At 40.9% G+C, this 27,827-nt stretch overlaps 1 protein-coding gene across 1 annotated transcript in view; it reads right to left on the bottom strand.

Moving 5' to 3' along the window:
• Nucleotides 1–1,309: 1,309 nt before the first annotated feature.
• LOC133518840 (lysine-specific demethylase 6A) overlaps nucleotides 1,310–27,827 on the bottom strand; it is a 50,880-nt gene continuing 24,362 nt past the window's right edge. The window contains exons 5-12 of the mRNA XM_061852581.1: nucleotides 15,408–15,715; nucleotides 14,067–14,292; nucleotides 12,806–13,063; nucleotides 12,168–12,363; nucleotides 11,068–11,127; nucleotides 10,812–10,926; nucleotides 6,069–6,210; nucleotides 1,310–4,507 (exon numbers count right to left, since the gene is read on the bottom strand). Coding sequence (XP_061708565.1) covers nucleotides 2,968–4,507; nucleotides 6,069–6,210; nucleotides 10,812–10,926; nucleotides 11,068–11,127; nucleotides 12,168–12,363; nucleotides 12,806–13,063; nucleotides 14,067–14,292; nucleotides 15,408–15,715 — 2,845 coding nt within the window. The 3' untranslated portion in view covers nucleotides 1,310–2,967. The remainder of the gene's footprint in view (nucleotides 4,508–6,068; nucleotides 6,211–10,811; nucleotides 10,927–11,067; nucleotides 11,128–12,167; nucleotides 12,364–12,805; nucleotides 13,064–14,066; nucleotides 14,293–15,407; nucleotides 15,716–27,827) is intronic.

The raw sequence follows: 27,827 nt of genomic DNA, 5'->3' as shown, positions 1-27,827 counted from the left end.
ATTAAATTAATAAATATAATTATTTGATATACAGGCTTCATAGTGTAGGTACTTCCGTAGCTTATGTTATGGCCCAGCCCAAAAGGTAAGAAGTAATTTGTTAAGACGATTGAAATCTACAAACAAAATTAGTTTACTTCGATTAAATTTTTATAAGAAACAATATTTACGCACGCACGTACGACCATCCGGTTTTATGTTGTTCTTTTTAGAGCGCGACTTATTCGTGTTTCAGTAAAGTCTGTCACTTTCCTGACAAAATGTATGGGATTTGACACTGGCCGTCAGTTTTGTGACGATTGCTAAACGGTGTTAATGGTACACAATTAAGAGAAATAGTTATCTGTTATTATATTAAGTTGTTATCTTATTAAGAGAAATAGTTATCTGTTTTACAAGGGGACAAAGCACTTGTTTAACCGCTCGTTGTCGCAATCTTGAGCGTTGCGAGGGTTTCAAGCCACGAAGGTTAAACAAACTTTGCCTCAGAATGAAACAAAAAATTTCACCACACCAACGCGAGGGAAATAATAACTATGAAATCCCAAAAAAATGTAATCCAAATGAACGCAATAAAAAAAAATCATTCAAAATTATCATTTAAGAGTCAATTCTAAGGGTAGTTAAGAAGCTGTTGATTAGTCTTTAAGTTAATGGATTCAAGTATTTTAGTAAAATAAACATCCTCAATTTTACGCTCAATAAGTCAGTTCTCGTATCTTGACGATGGTTCTTTTTGATCATTTCTAGCAAGCTTGGTATGGTCGTCGCCAGCGATGGGCAAAGGGCAGTTGATGTGGCCGATGTCCAAGGACAAGGGGAGGGGAATACATTTAGTTACAAATTTTATTCTCTAGGCCTCTGCCCACCTCCCGCACCCCCTTTTGTTTTTTTAGCGTTAGAAAAAAGTTAAACAATCTTGACGTCTTTTTACTGAAAACCGCTTTTTAAAATCAGTTACTAAGGGAGCGTGAATGAACTCTATGAGGCCGCACAGGAGCCGTCAGTTTTTTGGCGCGAGGCGTAAATGTGATGTTTATTGTTCCGATGTAGCCCACAAGATGGCAGAACCTACTATGCACAAGAAAACACGTGACGTGTAAATATTGTATGTTTATTTATGGTTACGATTCAGGCCACAAGATGGCAGACCCTCCAACGCGCACGGTCCCTATTACTTATGAAAGCAAAAGATTGTAAATGATCATGTATGATTGAAATAAAAAGACGTCAAAATCGCTTACCTTATTTCTAACGGTAAAAAAAACGAATAGCAAGGTTGTAGATACATGGAAGAAAAACAAGGAAATTAGGTACATTATTTGTTTATTAAAAATTTAATATTATAGTATAAACAGTAAGGTCATACATGGCAGTGATGTTTTCTTATAATTAATTATAAATATCGGCATTACATCCACCGACACCCGACTCGCGGGCGAGGCGAGGCGCTCTAAAGACTCATTTAAGTTTTGACAAGTGAAAAGTACGAGTTGGGTCATTCTTTCAGCGTTTCTTTCGAATTAATAACATTTTTATAAGTAGCCATATATTTGATGGCATCTCTGGTTATCTGATATAAGTACATACATTATCAATAACGGAAAAGGGAAAAATAACACCAAATCTGCAGTAAGTCATCTAAGGGTAAATATCAGCGTTTCTATCGCCTAATCTTTGAACGCATTTATGACCGATTGTCTGTACATTTGGATGATATTTTTGGTTGTTTGGTAGTAGTCAGTAGTCAGGGACCTCTACCAGAAAATTAAAAATATCATCATAACGCCGAGACCCTATTACACAAACTTGGCCAAATAAATTAGGTGGACGAAAACGCTCTTATAATGACCGCTAAAATATCAATCATGGAACGCTCAAAGAGTGACCCTATACCTTTGTTACAAGTAGCACAACCTGATCTCACACTTATTGCTGGTCAAAACTTAAACGAGCCATAACACTCCGTCGACACTCAACACGAATAAACTCCAAGAGAACAACAACCAGCGAGCGCCCGCCCGCTGCCAACGCTGAGCTTACTCCACTAATCCATCCTACTATACATCAATCCGAGGAATCCATTTCGTTACCACTAATTTAAACAGTCCAATTAGAATTAAAGAACACAGTCATGTCAATTTTTTAAACAAATAATTCATTAAATAATGCCAATAAGAGGAAATTTGTCAGTTCCCAATATTACAGGATTCAGGCACTTAACATAGAAATGCGATGTATCAGGATTTCGATATCCTCTTGCCTACACGAGTATAACATTCTTTGGGACATTGCAGCACTATTCAACGGGCCCTGCTAAAACGCAGGGCCCCACTCGGTGCGATCGCTTACACTACTATTCGCTAAGAGATGTACTAGTAAATCAAACTAAGTCACAGTAAAATAAATAAATATGCCTCTATACAAAAATAACACATTTATATCGCGGTGAACACCTGAGCCCGAGGAGTACCTCGCTACGCTACGTCAGAGCACAACTGTACGACCCTAACCTAATCCGCTATCTCGCGATACCCTCAAATTGACTTTGGACATAATCAATATCTCTCACAATTACAAAAGTGATCGAGGAGCTTGTAAAATTTATCTTTTACAAAATTACATTTATATCACCAAAAATAGTCGCGTCAACAACTCTATACTCACACGGCGTAGTAAAAATAGATCGTGAACATTTACATCGTGTTTTAAATTTAAATGGTCTCAGATAATAATAAAAACGACCCGACTAACCTAGTATCAAAATTACGAGGGGCCGGCGAACGACGACTCTTACGATCTCTAACACGCGCAACACTAGCATCGGAACACGTCCACGAAACGACGAAAGCGGACCGGACCGAACTACCATACACTCGCACACGAAATAAATACAGGCGCGGCGACGCCGGCCGGCCGGGCCGGCGCCGCCTAACTAAACGGAACCCGGCGCCGGACGCCGCCGGCTCAGTCCGGCACCGCCGGCACGGCCGGCAGCGCCGCCGCCGCCGCGTGGTGCGCGCCCGGCGCCGGCGCCGGCCGGTGCAGCGTGAACGCGTCGTACACCTGCACCAGCTCGTCCAGGTGGTGCTCCTCCAGGCACAGGAAGCCCTGCAGCTGCGGCTCGGCCTTGCGCGCGCACGCCAGGCAGTGCACCACGTGGCGGCGCTCGTGCTCGCGCACCAGCAGCGCGTGCCACACCTCTCGCTCGCACACGCCGCAGTAGTGCGACGCCTCGCCGCGCGCGCGCCCGTGGAAGCGCACGCCCACGCCGCGCGCGCGCACCGCCGCCAGCGTGCCCAGCGCCGCGCGCAGCGTCTGCATCAGGCACGTGCGCATCGCCTTGTGCAGGCGCGGGTCCGACACGCGGATGTTCCGCGCCAGGTTCCACGTCAGGTGCACCATCGGCACGATCGACTTGAAGTTCTGCACCTTGTTCCACTCGTAGCGCTCGAGCGCGAGCCCGTACTGGCGCGCGGTGAGCGGCCCGACGTTCCACGCGATGTTGTTGCACCAGCCGGTGGCCTGCACCCAGTGCACGCAGCCGGCGTTCACCCACACGAGGTCGCCGGGCCGCTGCGTGAAGCGGTACACGGGCACGCCGTGCGCGCGCAGCTCGGCCGGGTCGGGCCACCACGAGCCGTGCAGGTACGACAGCTGGTGCCGCTCGCACAGCTCGCGCACGCCGCCCCAGTACGCGTCGGGCACGCCGAACCACTCGCAGTCGCCGGGGCCGATGTTGATGTTGATCGAGCAGAAGTTGTTGTTCTCCTGGTGGCCGGGCGTGCGCGAGCCGGGCACCTTCATGTAGAGCTGCACTGTGTTCATGCCGAGGATGACGTGGCCGACGTGCGAGAGCATGTTGGCGGCGGAGGCGACGCGCGCGAAGGCGGGCAGCTTCTGCAGCTCGGTGAGTTGCGCGCGCCACTTGCGCTCGTCGGAGAGGTCGACGTTGGTGCCGAAGCGCAGCATGCGCGCCTGGCGGCGGCGCTTGGCGGGGCCGGACTCGCGGCCGTCGGAGTCGGACAGCGCGCCGTGCGCCGGGGCGGGCGCGCCGCCGCGCTCGCGCTCCTCGCGCAGGGACTCCTGGAAGGAGCCGGCCTGGTACTGCGCGTACTTGCGCACGGTGGTGTGCGAGCGGTGCGAGGCGCACGCCCACACGCGGCGGCGGCCGGTCGGGTCCCAGTTCTCGTCGGCGGACTGCATGAGCTGCGTGCGCACCTCGACGGCGTGGTCGGGCCAGGCCTCGACGAGCGTCTTGGTGGAGAAGAGGCCGAGGTCGAGCTTGAGCGCGGCGGTGCGGCCGCGCACGACGGCGATGGGGTGCTTGAGGCAGAAGTCCTGCAGCTGCGGGCTGAAGGCGTCGCGCTTGGACTCGACGTAGACGAAGGGCGCGGGCGGCGACAGCTGCTCGGCGCTGAGGCGCGGCGGCGGCACGGCGGGCGGCTCGGGCGGGCCCAGGCCCGGGCCCAGCACCGACCAGGCCGACGGCGCGCCGGCCTCGTGCCTGCAACACACCACACCACGCATTACTCCACTGGCTCCGGGACTTGCGCCGGGACCGAGCGGCCTATTATCACAGTAAATTAGTACCCGTGTCGGCTGTCACCTCGATACAGTTATTATGTCGACTTAACTTTGCTTTTACATAAACAGTTACTTAGTAAGCTACCAGAATATGAAAGTATAAAACCCGATACTACATTAGGAAATCGAGTAATTCGATTATCACTACTTTGATTTAAAATATTTTAACTTTTACGATTATCACTCAATATTTTTATGAAACAGTACTTTATCTTTCCCACGACTCATCAATCTCATCATCATCTTCGAATAGTTCCAATGAACAAGCTGTCTTAAATCCAGGTCAAACCGCAAAATGTACCGAGATGGCAGCTGGCACGGGCACCAAGCTACGGTGCGAACATAATAGGCGCCCGGGCCGGCCGTCTACTTGCGTCCGGGTGCGCGCCGCTACCTCGCGCCCGCTGCGGCCTCTGGCTTGTGATCCTGTTTTGGCACAAATCATTTATTTTGTGCACAAGGGGTAAAGTAAGCAATTGAGAAATTTGACGACCGTACAGCAACGTATAAGACTTAAGATCAGCTGTATTCTATTCAGCTGTATCTTAAGATCACTTTATAATAAACGATTTATTTCTCATTCACTTCTAAATCAAATGCAGGTTAAATACAGGATTGCAAAACTACTTCTAAAAGCATTTTGTTCGAAATCTTTCGTATTACACGGAAGTTATCTGACTAGGGGAGTGGGAGAATGAAAACCTCATATGTTTACTGACTATTACTGTTTAACGTTTGTAACTTGCATTTATTCCCCATTCACGTTACATTTAATTTTGAAAATAACTTTGATACAAAAAACCTGATTATATATCATATAATAAGATATTAACTTTCATAAAAAAAAAACTAGAAAATATGACGCTCCGCAAAGTACGATAAATTTCTAATCAATACTTTTACAAGCAACTATGCCTATACATGGGGACCAAACGACCACAAAATGTTATATTTCAAAGGAAAATTGAAAAAAAAAAGTATTTAAGTTAAATTTCATACTACGAAAATGTAATAGGTATTATTATTAGTATTATTATAGTCAGCGTACCAACAGCTAGTTACGATAAAGTAGTACCAGGATAAAATATTCGATCAAAATTTTTCAGAGCTCCCTGGTTGTTTGGTTCGCATGGTGCTGTGTAACCAAAAAGAACACTCGAGACACAAATTTCACTAAATACAAGGATATTAAACAATCCTTCCACACTTAAATTTTATCTGGACGAAAAAACTCCTTTGAAAAAATGTTATCTCATACCTACTGCTATTCAAAAATAAAACGCAGTAATTCTGAATGCAACTCAAACGAGTTTTTCTCAAGTAGTTACAATACATTAATGTTTGTTAGTCCATTTTTGATCAAGATAGTCACCGAGATGATTTTTGACGGTTTTTTATTTGTCTCATTTGTCTAAAATGTTCCTTTCAGCGAATGTTTCCGACTACTTCGTAAGGGTAGTTTGTGGTGAAGTGTGACTCACTTGCAAGCTTCGAGGATCTGCTTGGCGCTCATGCCGATGTGGAAGGAGACCGGCTTGAGCGGCTCGGCCTTGAGAGGCTCCAGCTTGACCACGGGCTGCCGCCCGCCCAGCACCGCCTCGCTGCTGCTAGGAGCGGGGCATTCTGTAAACACAAACATTTTTTGTTAACTCATTGACCGACCAAGGACGGCAACTATAATATCAACCTCGAGCATCCCGACAAGGTTCCCGATGACGCGCCGTACACGAAAGACGTCGTTCAAAGGGTTAATGAGGGCCTCGCTAAGAGGGCCCGATGGCGCGGTAATCGTTTCGGAAAATTCTTCCGGTAGCGTTCGGATTCCAGATACATAATATATAAATAAATATTATAGGACATTATTACACAAATTGACTAAGTCCCACAGTAAGCTCAATAAGGATTGTGTTGAGGGTACTTAGACAACGATATATATAATATATATTTATAAATACCTAAATACATAGAAAACGCCTATGACTCAGGAACAAATATCCATGCTCATCACACGAATAAACGCCCTTACCAGGATTTGAACCCGGGACCATCGGCTTCATAGGCAGAGTCATTACCCACTAGGCCAGACCGGTCGTCAAATATATATTATTGTAATATACCTGGAATATGCCAGGATGTAAGATCTACCGTTTAACTGAGACGGTTGGTAAAAAATTAATGTGGTTACCTACGAACTGGTGGAAGGCTTGACTACATGCATCTGATCGGTATTCACAACTTTGGGAACCAATCAAATTATTTTTATCAAATATTTTTGATTTGTTTTTTTTTTCAGTAGTCACAATACTATATATAAATTATAAACTGAAATAGATGTCGTATATTAAAGAAAAAAACGATCAAGTGCGAGTTAGTGTTACTCGCGCATCGAGAGTTCCGTACAAACATTGAATTATCTCGTGTAACTATAAAGGCGAAAGACTTGACCAGAAATACCTGTACTAAGTATAATTGTGTACAGGGCCATCTATCGGCAAATTGTCTACCTAATTTGCCCGATGATTGCACGTATGTTGGTTTTTCGAAGATAATTCTCTATTATGTGAACCGATTTCAAAAGTTGTTCTTTTATTTGGAAGGTGTCTTTAAATAATCTCATTGTAATTTCAAGTGAAATAAACAATCGTAAAGTTGGTTAAATTACGAACTGAATTCGGAAATGTGTGTGAAAATGACCGGATCGGATTACAGCGACGTTCAGATTAGCCTATGTACAGACAAGGAGAATTTGAAATAGAAGTGTATTGTCAAAGAAAACTTTGTAGCCACAGCAAATTTACTGCCATCTTACGACACATGATTAAAACTTAGAACGCCATTTGACATTGATCCTTATTCTTTCACTGATATGTGTAAAATTTATTTAATATTAAAAAGTGGCGCCATCTAATAGATGAAAGGCCAATGGTATGACGACATCGTTTCGAGCGATGACGCCATAAACTTAAGGTTGTGCCCGGTACGATGGCGCCACTTTATAATATAATTAACAAATTTTACAAATATCAGTGAAAGAATAAGTATCAAAGTTAAATGGCGTTCTAATAGTTTTAATCATGAGTCGAAAGAGGGCAGTAAATACGTGGCTTCAAAGTTTTCTTTGACAATACACCTCTATCTCAAATTCTCTTTGGTACGGATTATCGAGGCATTACTGTATTATGTTAAAATATAGTAAAACAAAACCAAAGCTCAGCTACCTTCTACAAGAACATCACCCCGCAACTGCTTCACCAACCGCCAGCGAACCTATAGAATTGCATGTTGACTTAGACTAAAGTATTTTGTAATTGGCTTTTTGTATCACATTTATAAAACCTATAAACATATTGACAACTGTTGGATCTCCGAATAATAATAAATATATAAATAAATTTTTACTTAACAACGGCAAGGGTCATGATTTTAATATAGATATGAATTATAATTCGATTCGCGATACTTAGTTATTAAAATGTTTGTTTAAGGACTTCATGGTGTCATATTTATGAGGAAATATCTATGAGACCAACTTTACTGTGTCAAAGCAATACAAAATTACATCGTACGTACATTTCTTCAACACGCTCGAAACGGCCTTACGGCCTATGCTATATGATCCTAGATTCCTATCAGACATTGAATGTATGGAAAACTAAATTACTTGTATGAGCATGAAATAATCGTATAGAGTATAATTACTTATTTTTCACTGAAATGTAATAAATGGGATAGAAGTTTTCAGTTTCAATTTTGAAAGAAAAAAAAAATTGTGAATATAAAACGATACTCTTTTTTTATGATACATGATACAGGAGGCAAACGAGCAGACGGATCAACTGATGGTAAGCAATTACCGCCGCCCATGGACACCTGCAACACCAGAGGGGCTGCAAATGCGTTGCCGGCCTTTAAGATGGGAGTATGCTCTTTTCTTGAAGGTTTGAAGGTCGTATCGGTCCAGAAATACCGCAGGAGACAGTTCATTTCACAGTTTAGCTGTGCGAAGCAGGAAGTTTCTGGAGAAACGCAAAGTTGAGGACTACCAACCATCTAAGTGGTGAGGATGGAAATGTTGTCGCGTAGGGCGATGGCGAAAAGAAGCGGCAGGGATTAGTCCGAACAATTAAATGAAATTCAAATAAAAATACACCGTATTAAACTGAGAAAGAGTTGGTAGGTAAAGTAGTATAATATAATTGCGTTGCATACACTTGGATGAAGATTGGGGTGTGAGCAAGTGGAGTATTTGCACTAATTACCCTGCTGAATCTAAGTGCCCCGTAAGAGCCCCTCGCGTGAGATAAAAGAGAAAGAACAACCTCAATTGTTTCCACTATGTCCTCAACTGTTATGCATCTTGCTCTTGCATATTTGGTTATGCACAAGTGGGAGTGAGCGTTTCTTTCTGGAGCATTTAAGTGAAAAAGTCGTCTATGTGATGCTATTCTTTGAATATCAAGGTATATTCTGGTAATTGAATCATATCCGAATATTGGGTCATTCCGAAAATAACCCAAAATTCTCTCAAATAAAAAGCACATTTTCGGAATTAGACGACAGTAGGAAGTGATTAGTAATTGCCCGAATATACCGTAAAAAAAGTTTTAAAGTCGATTATTGATATATTAGCCTGTATTACATTGATGAATGTTAGTTGCGAGTTCATATATTTACTACTAAACGCAAATAGCAGGTCCTCTTTCAAAATATTTCAGCATTTCAGTGTTTTCTAAAATTGCATATGCATTAGGTTAGGGTAGCTTCCGTATACATTATGTAAACAGCAAAACCTTCAATAGGATTTAGCAAATATGTGTCTATGTATTTAAGTATTTATATATCATATATATCGTTGACTGAATACCCACAACACAAGCCTTCTTGAGCTTACTGTAGGGTCAATTTGTGTAATAATGTCCCATAATATTTATTTTTCACTAACTTTTTTCTGTGTCCATTGCTCGGGTCATCATTAACAATTTATCCTTATACCTCTTGTACTTAACCATTTTAATACTTATAATTATACTTTGCCTATAATAATTATAACTTCACATTTGACGGTGACATCTCAAGTCACATGACATTTATTTATAAAGTATTATTAGATGACAACCTTATGAAGGTCGAATCAGATGAAGGTTGATGGATAATTAAATGGTCATTGGTCATACGAACCTCATGAAACCATTTTATACATATAGTATCAACATATGAATTGAAATTCTATTTTAGGGTTCTACTTATTCTACTAAGCTTACCTACACCAGCTTTGTCTTTCAGTCCTAAGTCATTCTACCTGTCCAATTTCTTTGTCCAATGTGCATTGCGTCTCACTCTGTCATTAAGCAAAATGCGAGACGCAAATACACATTGGACTGATAGAATACCCCCCTTACCTATATTTAAAAAAAAACATGTACCTGTAAAGACAGATTGTATCTAGTGTCTGGTACTTTTCTCCCCAGGCGATTTATTTGATCAAAAATATACATATAATCCCACACCAAAGTTTAACTATTGTGCGTGTGTATTATATTTTATTGACATACGGAAGTCAAACCTGGAAATATACCGTAGAAGTTAAAAACAAAATCAGAACGTGCCGAAGAGCTATATAACGTAATATTCTGAATATTTAACTAAAGGATAAGATAAAACAGCGATATTAGAGCAAAGACGGAAATAATAGATACATTAGAATACTGTTTAATATCCCAATGGAAATGGGCCGGCCATGTAGCTAGGATGCATTCCAAAAGATGTACAAAGGGGGCCACGCCGTGGAAAGGGCCAGACGGAAAGAGAAGATACGGCAAACCCAAAGCCCGGTGGTGCGATGAACTCCGGGAAATAGATAAAGAGTGGCCCAATACTGCGCAAAACAGGATAAGATGGCAAGCAAGGCCTTTACCCGTAAGGGGTCCTAATCAAATTATATAATTATAGTTATAAGTGGATAGATTTAAAAATATATAGTTAGGTAACTTTTTTCATCCTGATTTGTTAATTTATTATGTTGTTTTTGGTCATGGAATAAATGGGATTTTTATTTTATTATATTATTTATATATTGTATTTTATTATTTACTGCATGGTCTACTCAAGTGGTTTAGTTTGTTAATTTTTTTCAATAGGTAAGTAAAAAGTAGTCTACATTTGTTTTACGTTATCTACGTTTATTCCAATTCTCAAGTAAAAAAATAGTTAAACAGATACATTACCTGACACGGGTTCCTTTTTGATTTCAGGCGGATTATCGGAGAACCTCTTCAGTAAGTCCTCGGCGAGCGACTCGGCGCTCTCGCCGCCGTTGGCGTTGCCTTCACTTTTCGTAACCTGTAAATGATAATATAATTAGTTTTTTGTTTTACTTTATTTTGCCTAAAACCTGCTAATAGGGCTGGGGAGAGTGAAATATTTTGACCTGCCGCCGAAAGGGAAATAGGGATGGGAAAAGGGTTTAAATCTAGTACGAACCGCTCGCGCCCGCGCTGCTTGAGAAAGTCTGTATTGAGAGAGCAACTGCTGCATCATTGCCTGAAACAAAATACGGGAAATTAAGTGCAAGTTATTCTCCTGACTGTCGAATTGAAAACCATTGCCTAATAAAATAGTTTTTTAAACGAGTTCAAATATTACTTGGACATTTTGTAGTTTAACCAAGCTAATTTGGCAGCGATTTTGATAAGTGACGACTGTGCAAGTGTTAAGTAAACGTCATAATTTCATAGAAGTTTTATGTTTAAAATAACACGTGCACTGTCTGGGCTGTCAAAATCGCTGCCAACTTATCTTGGTCCGACTATATTGAAATGTTTTGCTTGTTTAAGGACGTCATTTTTATGGTGTCATTTTTATGAGAAAATTTCTATGAAAACAACCGTGTCAAAGCAATACAAAATATTATATCGTACTTTTGAATTCCTAATCAAGTAATCATACCAAGTCACAGACCGTACTAACAAAAATATGTTATATTTGCCTATAACAAAGAATCTTTGATTTTGATTGCTGACAAATGCTACAAACATGAATATAATTTACAATCACGCCGACATATATAAAACAGCGATCAATACAAGTATTTCAATGTCGATACAACCTTGGAAATAATCGCTGAGCCGTACAGCGTTATCAGAGGATGCGCTCGTGTATATTTTCCGATTTGCATCAATTTGAGTAGTTTTTTTCCCACCGCGGAACAGGTTTCGGACCCCTCGGGATCGCCTGTTCATAATGGTTTTAATTTCGAGGACCTTGGTTTGTGTTATACCCTTGTGTGTTAGTGAACAAGTATTATAATTGAAAATAAAATGTTTATTCAAATCAAGACGTATCTAGAAAAGTAAATAATGTAGTATTTAGATGCTGTTGTCGTTGAGTATTTGCAATATCTCAGTTTGTATACAATTAGAAAAGTTGTGCATTTTTAAAAGCTAGATTTTCACTAAACATTAGGAAGTTGTTAATTGTTGATTTCCAGATTGCGCAAAGCGTTAAATTAGTTTCCCTTTTTTCAACGCAACTCCCCAACTCCTAAACTGATTGTTTCCACAATCAAATCGTAAAACTCGTACTTGTTGCTGCGGCGACAGATTGTGCGAGTTCCTCTGCAAGTACTGCAGTGTCTGCAGCTGCTGCTGCGTGAGCGGGGGCGGCTCGTCCGGCCGCTTGCCGGGGTACGGCGGGGGCGCCGACTTGGGCGCGCGAGAGGACATCTCTGCAGAGATTGGTAGGTTCCATGCTTCTTCGATGGACGGGAGCTGCCGTCGTCTGAAAAAAAAAAACATAAACCTCAGTGTGTCACAAACGATTGCTTTATAAAACTGCGAGATAACCCTTACAGAGCGACATACACAAACTCAGCAGCAAGTATAGGCGTTTTTGTTTTGCTTCGTGTATGTTGACACCCTTTGTTTTACTTAGTGAATATATCGGCAATAATAAAATAAGTCTGAAACTAAGGATTGTATATGGACATTATGAACGACTGGATAATATGTTAGGATCATACATCCAAAGTTTTCGTTGGGGGTTTTGCGATCCTTATATAAAGTTCTTATTACAGTTTACATATTCTGTCCATGCGAAGATAAGACTTTTTGTTTAGTTTGTATCAATTTTTTTTTATCTGTATTTATGTATAATGTATTTTATTGAAATCTCCGCTATCAGGCCCATAAGAAAAATGAAAATGATACATTCGAATACTCACTTGCCAGTCACAGAAGGCAGGGGCGCATGGGCCAAATGCGCCTTCAGGAACGCCAAACGCTGCCTCAGAGCGGAATGGGACGCCGTAGCCGCGGCCCCGCCATTGTTATAGCACGCGAACGCGTCTCGCGGCATCTGACAGCTCTCGTATAAACTGCCCAGGTTGGTCCACGCTGCTGAGTGTCCCTTGTCCAGTTGGACTGCACAGATGTACGCCTGGAGGGCGTCCATGGGTTGATTCTGCTGCTGGTAAAGCACCCTGTAGAAGGATATTCGATGAGCGACGATAGTCAAGAAGTAAGTCATTTCACGAATTGTGGAATGATACTCTGCAATAGAAGGAAAACATCGTGAGGTGCCCACATCAGATCTTGACGAAACTTGGGCTCTTACGATACGACTGAAAAAGCGATAAGGAAAACCTTACTACATGTACACATAGAAATTAAGTGTAGCAACTGTCTACTGCTTAACTTATAAACGGTTGATGAGAAGTAATAACAATATTATAACTTTGTTAGGAGGTTGACTATACGGTGGTTAAGCGCTTTGTTGCGTGTGATTAGTATTATATTCAGTAAGTAAATTAATTGGTAGAACCGTATTATCGAGCGTTAGATTTTCCGTGAATAGGTACGGATTTTCCCGTGACCTTTTGACTATAGCTCGTTAGCCTTTTACCTCTTAATTAACACAAAATAATTGCAATTGGCTTTACTTAATAGTATAATGGCCTTTCCAAAACATTGTCCTTTTAACACAGGAAATTGGGCAATTAAATACGTTTATTACTAAATAAATATCACGCGGAATTTCATGGGAATTCTCATTACTGATAAACAGTAATTAGAATAATAAATAGAAAATAATAAAAACTCAATAAATATTTAGAGCGTTCGTTTTTGTCGCGCGTGTTCACTTTTAATATCGCCCATCAGAAATTACTGGCGACATTTCCAGTCTTAACTCGAGTTTTTTGCACACTAGCGCAAAAAACTCGAGTTTAACTATCCGATTTTGACAACGCGTTTACTTAAAACTGTTAAGAAAGCATTCCTCCTGCGAAGCTTTTGGTTCAACGCCCAGTAATTGGCTTGGTGTAAATGTTTTTCCTAGGGCTTGTTACAGGTAGCAAAATCTAGGAACAAAAATGTATGCGTTGGTCTACGTTTTCACGTTTCTATCAACAAGATCAATTAATTTTAAAATTGTACCATGATATTAATGCGATGATATAATTGTTACATAAAAGTTCCTCTCACCCAATAGAGCACCAAGTGTCCGCGTTGCCCTCGGATTTCTCAACGGAGTTCCTGTAGGCTACAAAGGCGTCGTGCACTTTGCCCTGGGCCGCGAAGCAGCGCCCGAGCAGGTACAGCCCCGCGCCGGACTCGGGCTCGGCCTTCACCGCGCGGTTCAAGCACCAGATGGCGGCCCGGGCCCGCGCCGCCGGCTCGCCCAAGGACGCGCAGCGGTGGTACAGCCAACCTGGAAACTGCTTGGTTAAAGGTGGACACAGAATACGGAGCGAAGTTCGGGTGCAAAATCGAAGAGTTTCATTAAATGGCTGCAAAGGTGCTCAGCAGTTCCGAATAAGCTATTGGTAGATTAATTTCTACAAGGAAGCCCGCGTACAAGAACTCTTTTGGACCATCATGCTGATTAAGTACCTAGTAAATGTAACTAGAAAAAAGAAAAAATACGGGACTCTAACCCAATACAAAAGTTAAATCGCACTGATAATAAATGTTTCACAAAACATAAACACATGTCAATATTTGTGGCTAAAGCTAATTTCTGAAAGTAAAAGCTGTGTAGATTGCATTTAATATTCAATGAACAAAACAATAGCTCCAATAGACGCTGTACAACGCAATGCATAACAAAGGGCACAGAAAACAGAACTCGAAATTGAAAGGTACAGAAACGTCAATCAATAACAATACACAAATCTGATAGGCCAAAGTTCACAGAAATCTGGTATCTGTGAAACTGGGCTTCACAGAAATACATCAGGATTCTTTGAAATTTCATTCGGACAGAAGTTCTAAGTGCAAGCCTCGGGAAACTGGTTATAACCTCATTTCCATTCGCATTAAGTTTAAACGTTATTTATTGTTTGGCCGAGGCCTGAGCCTGACCATTACGTTCGGCCCGTGTTTAGAGATAGCCAGTCTGCGGTAAACGGCCACAACAATACATTACTGCAAATTTTAATACACTTCTTTTACCAGCACTTTAAAATAGAACATTACTTTTTCAACATTTCATATCTTTACAACTGAAGGACTAAAGTAATAGCGGAACTTATTTTGGCCATAAAACAAATATAAACAAATGCACGGTATCGTCTCACATTTTAGAGCTGCTATTCATTTATGCAATAGGGTCTGCTCTTTTGTTTAGCAAATATGGGGTGCCTCATTGTCTCAAGATTTTATTATAGACCTTTGAGTAACGTTCAATGTCAAGTATCAGTTTTGTTTTTATTGAACTGACATAAATATTAGTTAATAGTGCAACCGAAGCATCTTTGAGCTGCCGTCCCATAAATCTATTGCTTTGTTTAAGTAAACAAGAAAGGAAAACAAAATTTAACTTACCAAGTTGCCGACAGATGTCGGCTTTTAGCGTGAGGGCGAGTTGCGGCTCGTTGAGGAGTTTGGTGTACGCGTCTCTGGCCGCTTTCCTCAGTCCTCTGGCTTCTAGGAGATGCGCAGCATGGAAGCTGAGCTCGAGGCGGGTGAAGGTAGCGTCTTGATGGGGTGCTAGCTTGGCGCGGCGGAAGTGGGCCGCCGCGGCGCCCCAGTAGCGGCGCGCCTTGAACATGAGCGCGAGCCGCAGGTGCGCGTCCGCGGCGCGGGAGAACCCCGGCGACACGTACAGGGACATCTGCAGCGCTTTCGTCGCCCTACATGTGTTAAGGGTGGGTAAGGTTAGCGTTAGCCTGGTTGACTACATGTGGTCCGAAGACAGTGATTTCGTCCGACCCAGGCATAGAAAGAAAGACAATATACTAATTCGATCTAAATAATATAATCCAATACATATATTGCAACTCTTTTCCATATTTTGACTAATTTTGTTTAACTACCAACTTCTACCGGTTTTATTAAATGGGCCTTTTCGATAAGCTACGTGATTATGACCGGCAACCATAAGTAGCAACACCCACTCTCTTCTACTGGCACTTCTGGTATTTTGATGGTTAAGTCTAGTTAGGAAGCGATTTAAAACATGGTACACATTTGTTTATTACTTTGTAAATATATTCAACGTTAGAATATTTACTACAGAAGCACATGAAAAACCGCAAATTGTCTGAAACAATTGATGGTTTAGTTATATTTTCCTGACAAAGTATGAAACAAAGCATAGCTTGCAGTAAAGTGGTTCATTTGTTAATAATATCCATATAAAATACAAGTCGAGAAACGAAACAAATGAAACAATGTCAAAGTAACAGCTGAACTTGACCGCGCCAAGGTTAGACAACACGTAAATAAGAGGCAGGCGATCTGTTGTCATAATAAACTCACTACAACACGGTCATATAACACCCCGGCTCGATAATAAAACTTTACTTGCTTTTTTGCTCTCCATATTCCCGAGAAGCCTTCAAAGAAAGCGGACGCTGTACAATGCTCAAGCAAAAACTTTTACGATTTCTGTCTATCCTACCCAAAACCTAAACCGGTCGGCTTTGTGAGGTACTTATTGAAAGAGATTGCATTACGGCTGAGGATTTATTGTATTGCTCTTGGATTATTGTACCTACTAAAGCAAGGTAAAAAATTAAATGCTCAAGATATAGGTGAGGTAAAAGCACGTCTGAATTGAATTGATCTGTCATGGTGTTATGAGAATAAGTATAAGGCATAAACTAAGACGCTTGGCATCTTACGGATAAAAATTAAGTAAGTCATCGTCCGGGGAGAGCACGCGAGGGTGGGTCGAAAAGGAATGCAATCAATTGGAGCGGTGGTAACATCCGTGAGGTTATTTAGGAGCGCATCAGCGGAGCGTAACGTCACCGATGCGCGGGGTCAGTGACCGTCTGAGGCTCGTCCGTGCAATCGATCGGACGATGCAACGCAACGTCTAGACAGACCGCGGCCGAATCCGTCGTAGCGCCTACACCGCCTTTATTTAGATGACCTCCGCTGACATTTGCATGTAGAAACAAAGAAGGCAGGTGGAGGCATGGCATCCGGTGGCCGCCGATACCGATGACTAAAATTAAATGATCATTACCGTACACACACACACGAGCCCGGGCTTTCACCGCACGCCCGCAGCGGTGGGTTGTTCTTCCCCATTTCTTACCGACTAGGAACATCACCTCAGGCGATCCAATATAATCATGACCTTGTGCTCCGTAACAAGTACATGAAATCGAAGATCACACATAGTACTGGTTCACCTATGTCGTGTATTCGAATAACAATGGGAATACAGACCCTGCTCGGCATACACTCCAGCTCGCTTCTTATTCGCATTCATTGTTCCTCGGTAATAACTTATGATTGCGTCCTGTCACGCAATATTCAAAAGTAATTTTCAACTTACACACCGGAGGAAGCCACAAATATCGAAAAGTGGAAAAGACTTTCTTTGTTCAAAACGCTGTTGGGCGAGATTGGAAATTTTGTCTAATTACGTAATTTTCATCAGGATGCTTACGTTTTTTATGACTCTTGTAATTGAAACAAAAACATCTTACCGGGCCGGTTTACACACTGATTATTTTTAAGTGCGAGTTTAATTTTGCTACTTTCGATAATGTATGTACTCGCACTTCACACTAATCAATGTAAAAACAGGCCGTTACTTGCCTAACCAATACTTGATTGTGTTTCATTTGATTACTAAATTACACCTTAAAAATTCCTTAAGATACTTCTGTCTAAAACAAAACACTTTCGAATCTATAATAGTTGTTGTAGCTAAGTATGCGTTTCTATAGTCTGTTCTTTTATTCCGTAGACTAAAATGACAACCACAAATGTGAAACGTAGAAATAATGTGACCAGCTTAAAACAAATAGTGCTGATCTTTGATTTCGGTTTGTGAATAACCGATAAATATTAAAATAATTTTAGATTCAAAATAAACAATTTAAGAAATCTACTCACTACATGATAGGAAGTAAACAATAAATAAAATCTACTCACTACTAATCCACTCAAACATTTAAAAATTGCATTATGAGCCTCGAGGTGACTGTTAATCTTACAATAAAATTGCTTTTAAATATTAGAAATATTGTGTTTAGACCTGGATACAAACTTTCTAAATGCCTCAAAATGGTGTTACATGCCTATATAAGTAACTCCCAATAGTTTATTTTCGGTTAGTACCGGTTGTAGCACATCACTATTTATAAGACGTAAAAAACCAGCAACACATGAAATGTCATTTTAGTCTACAGGATAAAAAATAGACTATAGTTATGTATTTTCTTTTAATAATTTATTACAATATCCAGTTTCTCATCGAGAAATAATTTAGTCCATTTGGGCTGTAGTTAGGTGGTTTAGTGTAAACAAAACTGAACAGATATTACGCGTAAAGAACTTTGTCATTGTGCTAACACCTGACGCACACAGACAGCCGGTACCAGTTGCATACAAATGCAATGTGAATGCACAAGGCACTCGGGCCGGGCTAATGAAGAACGAATTGCATATTAATAAAGTGTAATTAAATGCGGTTAAACGCTCATCGTTATTCTTGTCATTAACAGGCCCTCAACTTCACACTGCATAATAATTAATTCACACTTTCAGAGATAGGTACATAGGTAGTTTCTTTCCTAAAAGTCTAAATTCCTAACTTTAGCCTAAAATAACGGATAGGTTAGGTTACCTAAATCTATGCCCGATTGTAGATACAAATATGTACTCCACAAAATTTTATTTTATTATAATATCGTGGAATTAATAGTTCATTTTTAGAGCTCCGTACAACACTGTTCACGGAGCTCTTATGGAATCAGTTCGGTCTAGCACATCGGTTAAATCATTTTTTATTACAGCTTTCTAGTATTTACTGTATTGTACTGACTTCGGTCACTAAGCACAACCGTCGACAGTCTGAGATGGCAAAATAAGGCTTGCCTATTACGACGTAACCCTAAAACGTAACTCTTGCTGGATAATATGAGGAATAAACAGCCACATACATACACGCAGAGGGATCGATTATAATCCGAGCTACCTGCCCGGCCATTATCGCTCAGGTAACGAATTATGTATACAGTCAGTACCCTATTTATACATCCGAAATGCTCTCCTTCGCTCGTTGCTATTCAAATGCGGAGCGTAAAAGAATCGATTACGCCGAGCTCAAGGCATGAATGAACATTAAGTAAACTTATGTTTCGGTGCTCAGTTTGTAAGACTTTGTAGGGCTGGGATATGTACAATTTGTAAGACGTGGAGCATAAGAATGTTGACGTGAAAGGAGACATATAAGCAGAAGTACAGCTGTTTAGCGGTAGTGAGCGGGGTGAGGGGTGCAGCTGGGATGTTATTACTGTGGCGTAACAACCGCATCAGCCACTTGTCAGAGCAATCCATTATAAGTGCGAGTTCCGTATACGCTAGTATTTACGGATTTCGCGGCTGCTGTTAGACTGGCTCTTCGATCGATTAGTGAGCAATGGGAACCCGCTGGCCTGACCTAGTTCTGCACTCGCCGCGGCTCAAGGACGGGCCGCTATTCTGTTCCGTCGTCATCACATCGCATTCACTTTACATAACTGAAGCTGTCACTAGGTACTGCTGTGCCCAGGTGTAGTCCCATTAACAATCGACGCAACCGAATTAGCATTGGGCTGTCTAACTTCGCATATAGTTGTCAATAATTTCAAGACACAGGTTTGCTTGAGAAATTCACTTGCGCCCGGTAAGCATAAGTATACCAGTACGTGACGCCTCACAATAACACGGGGATCCGCACGAGACTTTCCCACGCCGGCGAATCAACGCGACACTTAATAACCCACTTCCCTATTAACAAGGACGCTTGAAACTGGAACACGCTAACACAATTAGCGAATTGCGAACGAATCCTTGCGAGGAAGTCCAGACAACAATCTAAACACATAAATATAAATTGTAAATCTGAACAGATCACCCAAACACGAATATTTGGCGTGTCCAAGATTACGAGAGCACTAAGGGCATTCCATAAATTTGTGGGATCTCAAATTCTTCGACATAATGAAAAGATCTGTTTTAGAATACAATTATGAAATGTGTGTTTGTCTGTAACCCAAAATAAACTGAACTTTGTTAGTAAACATTCTAAAACGAAAGTAGAGCGTCGTCCCGCACAATGCAATTATACGATGCACTCAGCAACTCACAATTCACCTGACCATATTGCATCACGGCCTTGGCTCCACGGCAACAGTGCAACGCAAATTGTATGCACCACAAACGCAATGCCATTCTATACGATACACGTATGGCTGCTACAACATGTAAACTATACGTAGTCTCTACCTAGTTACCTACTATTCATGTGAATGTTTCTTCAAGGCAATTGATGAAATATGCGTAAAATTCGATTTTACGGATTGTGTTAGCTACTTAATCATTAAAATGAAAACGTTTCTTAATTTAAGCAAGTTGGCAACGTTTTTCGAGCACATACGTGTTAAAAATTGGTATAAGCGTCATTCAATACCTTGTCCGTCATTCTTTCATATCTAGTTTAAAAATAGTTTGTAAGAATAGTTTTCATAACGTAAAAACCATAAAGATAGTGAAGTAAAACGAGTGTGAAACAAGCCGGCCTACAGGCAGTTGGATTCGATCGTAGTGGATATCAATGTTTATTTTGCAAACTAAAGCGATTGCAAACTGAAAACAAACACGACTCGCGCGGTACTTCGGACAAAATTGATAATGGTCGGGCGAGGGCTCGTTTATCGGCTGGCGTCATACCAGTTGACCCACTTTCGTGCGATTCGACTTATAAGTACCTACCTAACTCTAATATGCAATGTATGTGCAAACTATTTTCAATATTGGCACAGTTTAGAATTTTAAACGAAGTGTTCAATTTGAGAAAAACTTGGCCTATTCAACTCAGTCTAGCCGCGGTGACCCATTTAAAGGCTATTCATGTCTAATTTAAACACATTACAGATACCAATTGCCTAGCGCATTGTATTGTTTGTAGTAATTTGTAGAACAATCACGAATGCTACAAATACGTATTATATGAATGAAAACATAGGTATAGCGTTGTGAAATGAAACGTTAAAGCAAGGAAACACTAACAAGTCAAGCTCGTTATCGTCAACCTGTATAAGTGCAGCCTTGCGTCTTAGATGCAGCTTGCTGGAGCCATCCTTACGGTACTAGATGCCTGAGCCAAGTATAGCTATTGTATTAAACTTATCTATTTTAACATCTAGGTCAGGCGTGCAATGAAACGTTGTACATAGTTCCTTAGAGAACAATATGTATTGCCTACTTAGATTAGATACAAGTACAATGAGTAATCTTGAGTAGAAAGGTGGGTTTAGTTTAGCGGTTAATAACTTTAAAGAGTCCTTGAATATGCTGGTTGACACAAAATATACCAAGCTAGGGATACAAATATAGTCATAGAGCGAGTTGAAGATAAAGGAAAGTTGAAAGACCGATGGCATGGTAAACGAATGCACAAGGGGCTATCAAAGGAGAATAGGCTAAGTGGCCTTTTGTAGTGTTCTATCAACACTAGAAATGATCATGACAAAATTGCATTGCAACGGAAGGAAACAATAACACGATCTTTCTGCATCCGTTATATCGTCAATTTTCAAAATGGTACCTGCTAAATATGCCAAATTATCATATTCATGTCGGGAACACAGATAGTTTTCGCTATATTTCCAATCCATTGGCTAGTAGTGTAGATTTTGTTAGTTTAATAATAGTAGCAAACGTCTCAACTGTCGAGTCCTCGCCTCGACGCGGCTATGCGGAAGCGACGACAGCTGCACATGCATCGAGCATGATATGACACTAATAAAAACCGCAACATTATGCAGACCACGCCACTGATGAACAGGTTCCCTGGGAGCTGCGCCACAGACGTTGGATAATAGATAAACACATTGAACGACTACTGTTTTTGTGTGATTACTAAATGAATGATGCAGCAAGTATGATATGAATTAAGAAGCGAAAGCGAAAGAAAGCGTGGACAGTAAGTAGGTACTGTTAATTACTTAAATGCCGTTCGCGTTAACGAGTTCACGCCAGTTTTTTTACCTAATAAACGGTGCGTGAAATAGTTTATTAGTGTATGATGCAAGCGCGCTTGAAATTATGCAAAATGTACTTCCCCTAACACCAAAAGAACTGAACATTCTGCGCTATTATTACATTACAACGGCGGAGTGCCCTTGATAACTACCCCATACGATTCCCGGTTCACAAGTGTCGTAACAAGTCCAATACTTATTTACATGCAGCTGAATTAAAAGCTCTGCCCCATCCCTACGGCATCGGAAGGGTTCAACCCTTTGTAGACGACAATTTTAGGTTTACGTCATAGATTGTTCATCAAACAAAAGCCGGGGCAGTATAGCATACGATAGTAGTCACACGCATATCGTGCGTGCACGGATCTTATTCCAAACGCTACCGAGCTTAGATAAACCAGCATTAATGCCCTGTCTAATTACTTATAGATGTATTGAATGTTGAGGTCACAGTTACACTGGTGCTGCTGAACTGCTCGGTAGACAATCGTAACGTTGCAGGGCCCTTCGCGGGGCTCGCGGGGGCGGAGCCCGCTCGATACTGACGTAACCTCATCTCGCAATACGGCGAAGTTTCGACTCACCGCGGCACTGAGCCCTTTCCATTTGCTCCCTTTTTGCGGTCACAAGCCGCTTTCTAATGCCTATTGTGCGTACAACGTGACGGTAAGATGGTAAGTAAGTACGGATCGACATCCGTGAGAACTTTCTGAGATCACGTACGCACTGCAGTAGTTTCGAATATTTAGTCAAATTCAATGTTTGGTTTATCGCATGCGTTTAACGTTTTTTACAACATGCGTTATCTTATCGCATTGTTTTAGCCATTCATGGTTGTAAAAAAACGTAAATGCGTGTTTTACTTGAAAGTTATTTATTACATGTTATCTTTCAGGTATTTCCCCCGTTGGCGTCAGAACTACGCAAGACTCATTAAAAGTCGTACTTAGGTAATTCAAATTTATAGCAGTGAATTACAGTGACGAAACAGATAACATAACAACTAAAATTTTGTTAAGAACCGCAATTTCATATGACTAATTTCCGATTCGTGCATGCTTGTTATCGTTCTATTTGCTGTACATTTATATCTTCAAATGAAGTGACTCGTATAATATCGATCGAACTTCACTTCAAGAAGTTCGTTTGATTGCCAATTATAGTACACTTACAAAAAACATTAAAAAGACACACATCTGCGTCCAATTGTAAAATTTACGCTACCCAATAATTCCATATTCAATTTTGAAAGCATAATGCTGACTCCCAGAACCACAATACAATAGGGGTTGGTACAATGTCAGACACTCATTATATCGACACAGACACTATACACGTAGGTACACCTTCGACATTACATTATCATAGAGAATACGTTTCAAGGTTAAGTAAAAAAAAATAGTTATTATATTTGTGGTGGCTCTTTAGGCCACGCCTGATGAAACTGATGAATTATACAATGTCTATATAATTATTATACTTCAGATAAACGCAAATTCGTCGCTATTACGTAAAAACCGATAAGAGACACAATTGGCACATGAATCTGATGCTAAGTAGTCGACAATTAATTCTACGTTACTTAGAAAACTTACTGGCTGTGTTACTACGAAGTTTCCATGGAAACATTGAGAGAATACTTAATAGCGTAAAGTACTGTAAATGGAATTCGTAAATATTTGATGGTTCGACGAAAATTCATGCTTCATTTATTTTACTTGTCTGCAGCATGAATTGCAGAATCCTTGGGGTGAAATATTGATCCTTTTGTGCAGTGTTCATGCTTCGAACCAACAGTTTGGAACATAAGTAGTTTGTTTTACATATTATGGGCACCATAGACGACTCTGAAGTCCAAAGGCAACACAATTTTGTGTCAAAACTTCAGCGAAGTTGCAACTCGAGTGTTATTGCGGCGTTCCCTCACTTCTCCACGTCGTAGACAGACTTACAATACAAATTCCTATTGGCGAAATATTGTTTATTAGCTTTTTCTCTCGATTTCGTCCGAGTCACTATTTAGCACTTCCAAGCACATTTGCATCATCCCCATATTACCCCTTTAGAAGATGATTGCCAAGATGAATAGGAGCCGTATGTATTAATTTACATGGTAAACCATAAGTATAATATTATCCTACTTTTTCCACCAGTTTATGCGTAAAAGGGTTCCTTAACATGGATGGGATTACGGATGGCCATAATCGAATCAATAAAATAATATTGTAGGAAGATGAGGCTCTAAATACAAATTAGAAGTGATGCTAATTAATTAGTATTATACATAATGGTCATGACCGTATTTAGCCGGTCGTCAGTCGGCCTTGTGCGTGACGTACCGGCGCGCCCGCGACCACGTGACTCGTGACGTATGCAACATTTCGCGGAAATTCCAGCGTGGCAGGCACTTGCGACCGAATTGCGACCGAGCAATGCGGACGTACGCCGTACAGACAATTGGAGAATTTGACCGCGCTTGCGTAACGTCTGCGTTTGTATTGTACGGTTGCTAAAATTTGTTCGGGGAAAATTGGTAAAGTTAGGTTAGTAGTTGACAAACAATCCTTAAATTTAATTACAGAAATAAAAACCTACCCGATATAAAATACTTTTGGAAAAATGAAAAATTTTGGCGAAGGTAAGTACCTACGAAGAAACCATGTAAACTATTTCTCTACGACTAGGGAATTTATTGCTTTGCAATGTCCTGATACTCCTGATTAAAGGCAGAATACCAAGAAATTTAGATTATATATATACCAAATGGTTTCGTAAAAGATGATGTTCAAGACTATTCGCAATGCAGAAGATAATGTCGAAAAGCGTCGAACAGTTGGGAGTTGCAACGCAGTTGCTGAGGATACAACCAGAGTAAACTTTAAATGTGAATCATTAGAAAATACCGCATAAAGGCATACCTTTTTCAGACGAGTTCCTAGTTACTATAATAAAAATCTATTCGAAGTAGATTGTTTTCAAAATTCGTTGGCTAGTCTAAAAAATATAGTTAAAAGTAAGTTGTTTTAATATATAAGTACAGATATCAGTTATTTTTTCTATCAGATTCAAAAATTTGCATTAAGTAGCTATATAACTATATTTATTTCAGTTAACATAATTTATAATTTATGAACCTCCAGGTCTTTTTGTTGTATTTTCCTTTTGTTGTGGTACATCGTTTGTATTGCATTGTTGATATGTTTATACGACTGTTTGGTTTCTAAATAAATTAAAAAAAAAATAAGAAAAAAAAAATCGATGGCACTTTTCTAAAGTGTGTTGCGACGAAAGCGGAGTTCAGCTTAGTCACAACGAATTACTTTTTTAATGAATACCACGGCGTAGTCATAATCGTGGCCTGCACACATGCAATGAATTGACAATGAATTCCTAATCGCACGTCATCGTCGGCTTAGCAAACATTTCCTGTCTTCAAATATAGGCATGGAATCTCGGAGCTGATGTTTTCTCGTTATAAAGACAAAAGCGCTTGTGTTTGCTTAGCACGTGTAAACACCATCTTGAGTAAAAACTAGGGCAAGTAGGTCGCAGAGTTCACGCCCTGCGTGGGTGGCTTTAGGGGTGCTATTACAACCGCTTGTCAAGTCCAGCGCTGAGAAACCAGTGTGAGTCCTCTCTTTGATCATGCAAATTTGCTGCCGATCTTGAGATCACAGTTACAATAGTTTGGACCAAGAGCTCGAAAAGCCTGCACTCGAAAAGTAATGAGAACACAGCCAGCCTAGTTATGTGGGCTTAGTTTTCTTACGTAAACCAAGCCGAAGGGCAGCCGGTTGCGGCATGCCCTTTCGCAATGGACGCCCTACGATATCGTTTGTGTAGGAGAATAATAGGCAACTTTGACTCAGTTTGAAAGTAGGTCCGCGTGGATGAAATATTACATTATCCTTATTTAAACCTCTATAATCTTACTATGAAAAATCCGTAATTCAATTTTCGTCAAATATTGCGTCTTAATAATGAAATTCCTTGGGAAACACGAGAAATACAGAATATTTTTCGAATATATCTGTATCAGGTAACCGTGGAGATAATAAGGGTTTAAGCGAGCTTATAACAAGGAGAGCGTTATTTCGGTGATGTAGGAAGCTTGCGTTCGTGGTAAGGAGGTCATTGACAGGGCGCCTCGCTCGGCTCGGATGCAGCGAGTGCACAGAGTTCCGGTGCACTACGCGGCAGGTATAAATAGCGAGCCGTTAGTGTCGACGACCGCACGCCTGCCCTCTTCTGACCCACTTCTTAATAAAACGCCAATTACGTCACAGGACTAGAGTTTTGTAATAATCGAAGAAACGCGCCCCTCACCCCGGGGTGTGGGAACGTCGAGACGAGCTAAGCTCGAACGCGAAGGGCGAAGGGAGATTCGGGGGCGAGTGGAAGGGGCCGGGCTATGTGTTCTCTAATGTTTGACGAGCGCTGGCGAATCAGTGTTGCTAACCGGTGTAACTGTAACTATGAAATATGTGAAAATAAAGCGCGTGTTTATGCTGGTTTTGCAAGCGATTAGAATAGAGTCCTAGCTAATAATGCATACGCCCTTCGAGAGCTGCGAGCGGTGCGCGCGCGGGCCCGCGCAGGTTTGTGCGTAGAGTGCGTACGTGACTTGGCCCAGGCCCGATCGAAGACCCCGCCACACCCGCGCGAGATGCACTGGCCCCCTAAAGCTACTACACCAAGCTAATTTACAATTACATCTACAGATTGAACTCGCGCACCGCTAGTTGCGTTATGGTTTTTCGCATACCGGCGGAGAGTTAGATGCTCCGTAACTAAATTCCGGTTTTGCCGCTACTCTGTTGCTAACTGGCGGACTTTGCCTTGTCTAATTCTATGATCTGTTGTGTAATTTGTGACGCGAAAAGGTCATAATTCATACTCTTCATAGTATGATCAAATAAGAATCATCTTTGAAATTTTAAATATTATTTGTCTTTAGATAATATGTAGAAGTAATAGGTATATTAATATTCAAATATGTTTATGTTTTGAACTGGGAAAATAAAGAATAACTATTTGAGTATCATGTATCAGATATTCAATTAGGTACTCATAACGTATGTAAGCGAGGGGCTGCTGTCAGATCAACACATACATATTTTTATATCTATCGACAATAGTTTTCTATTTATAAAGTTTTTAGAGGCCATATTGTAAGCATGTTTTATTTATAGGCATACATTTGAGATTTTCCACATATTCTACATTTAAAAACAGTTCCAGAACAAACAACGAGAATGACATTGATTTGCAAAAATTGCAAAGCTAGCTTCCACTAGTTACCTAATTTTTAAGCAATTTGTTTCGACCGTACGAACGTCCCTACTCTAGTATAACCCTGAGCTCGAAATACGTAGCAAATATTGATAATCGGAGACCACACTTACACCGGTTTGTATGAGAAGAGAAGACTGGTCCGGGGACTGTTGTAAACAACAAAGTGCATCATCCTGTTAATTGCACGCGCTAACGTGGCACGCGCCGCCGTCAACAAAAAGTGCATTAAACTTGCCATTCGCGAATCGCATAAAAATACCCGTCTGCCGTCCCTAACATTTACAATTTTGATGTCGCATTAATCGCATTATTCATCCTAACAGTACCCATCCATACCTTTACATAACATAAAAACATTCGAGAATATAAAGCACCTGTACCTAGTTACCTACATGTTCTGCATAACCGTTAGTAATATTTTAATAAACAAAATCATCTCTATGTCTCGAAGAAAATCAGG

Source organism: Cydia pomonella, chromosome 6 (genome assembly GCF_033807575.1).
Source record: "Cydia pomonella isolate Wapato2018A chromosome 6, ilCydPomo1, whole genome shotgun sequence".
Lineage (NCBI taxonomy): Eukaryota > Metazoa > Arthropoda > Insecta > Lepidoptera > Tortricidae > Cydia > Cydia pomonella.
Note: the sequence above shows the minus strand (reverse complement) of the source record. Positions and strands in the feature narration are given on the sequence as shown.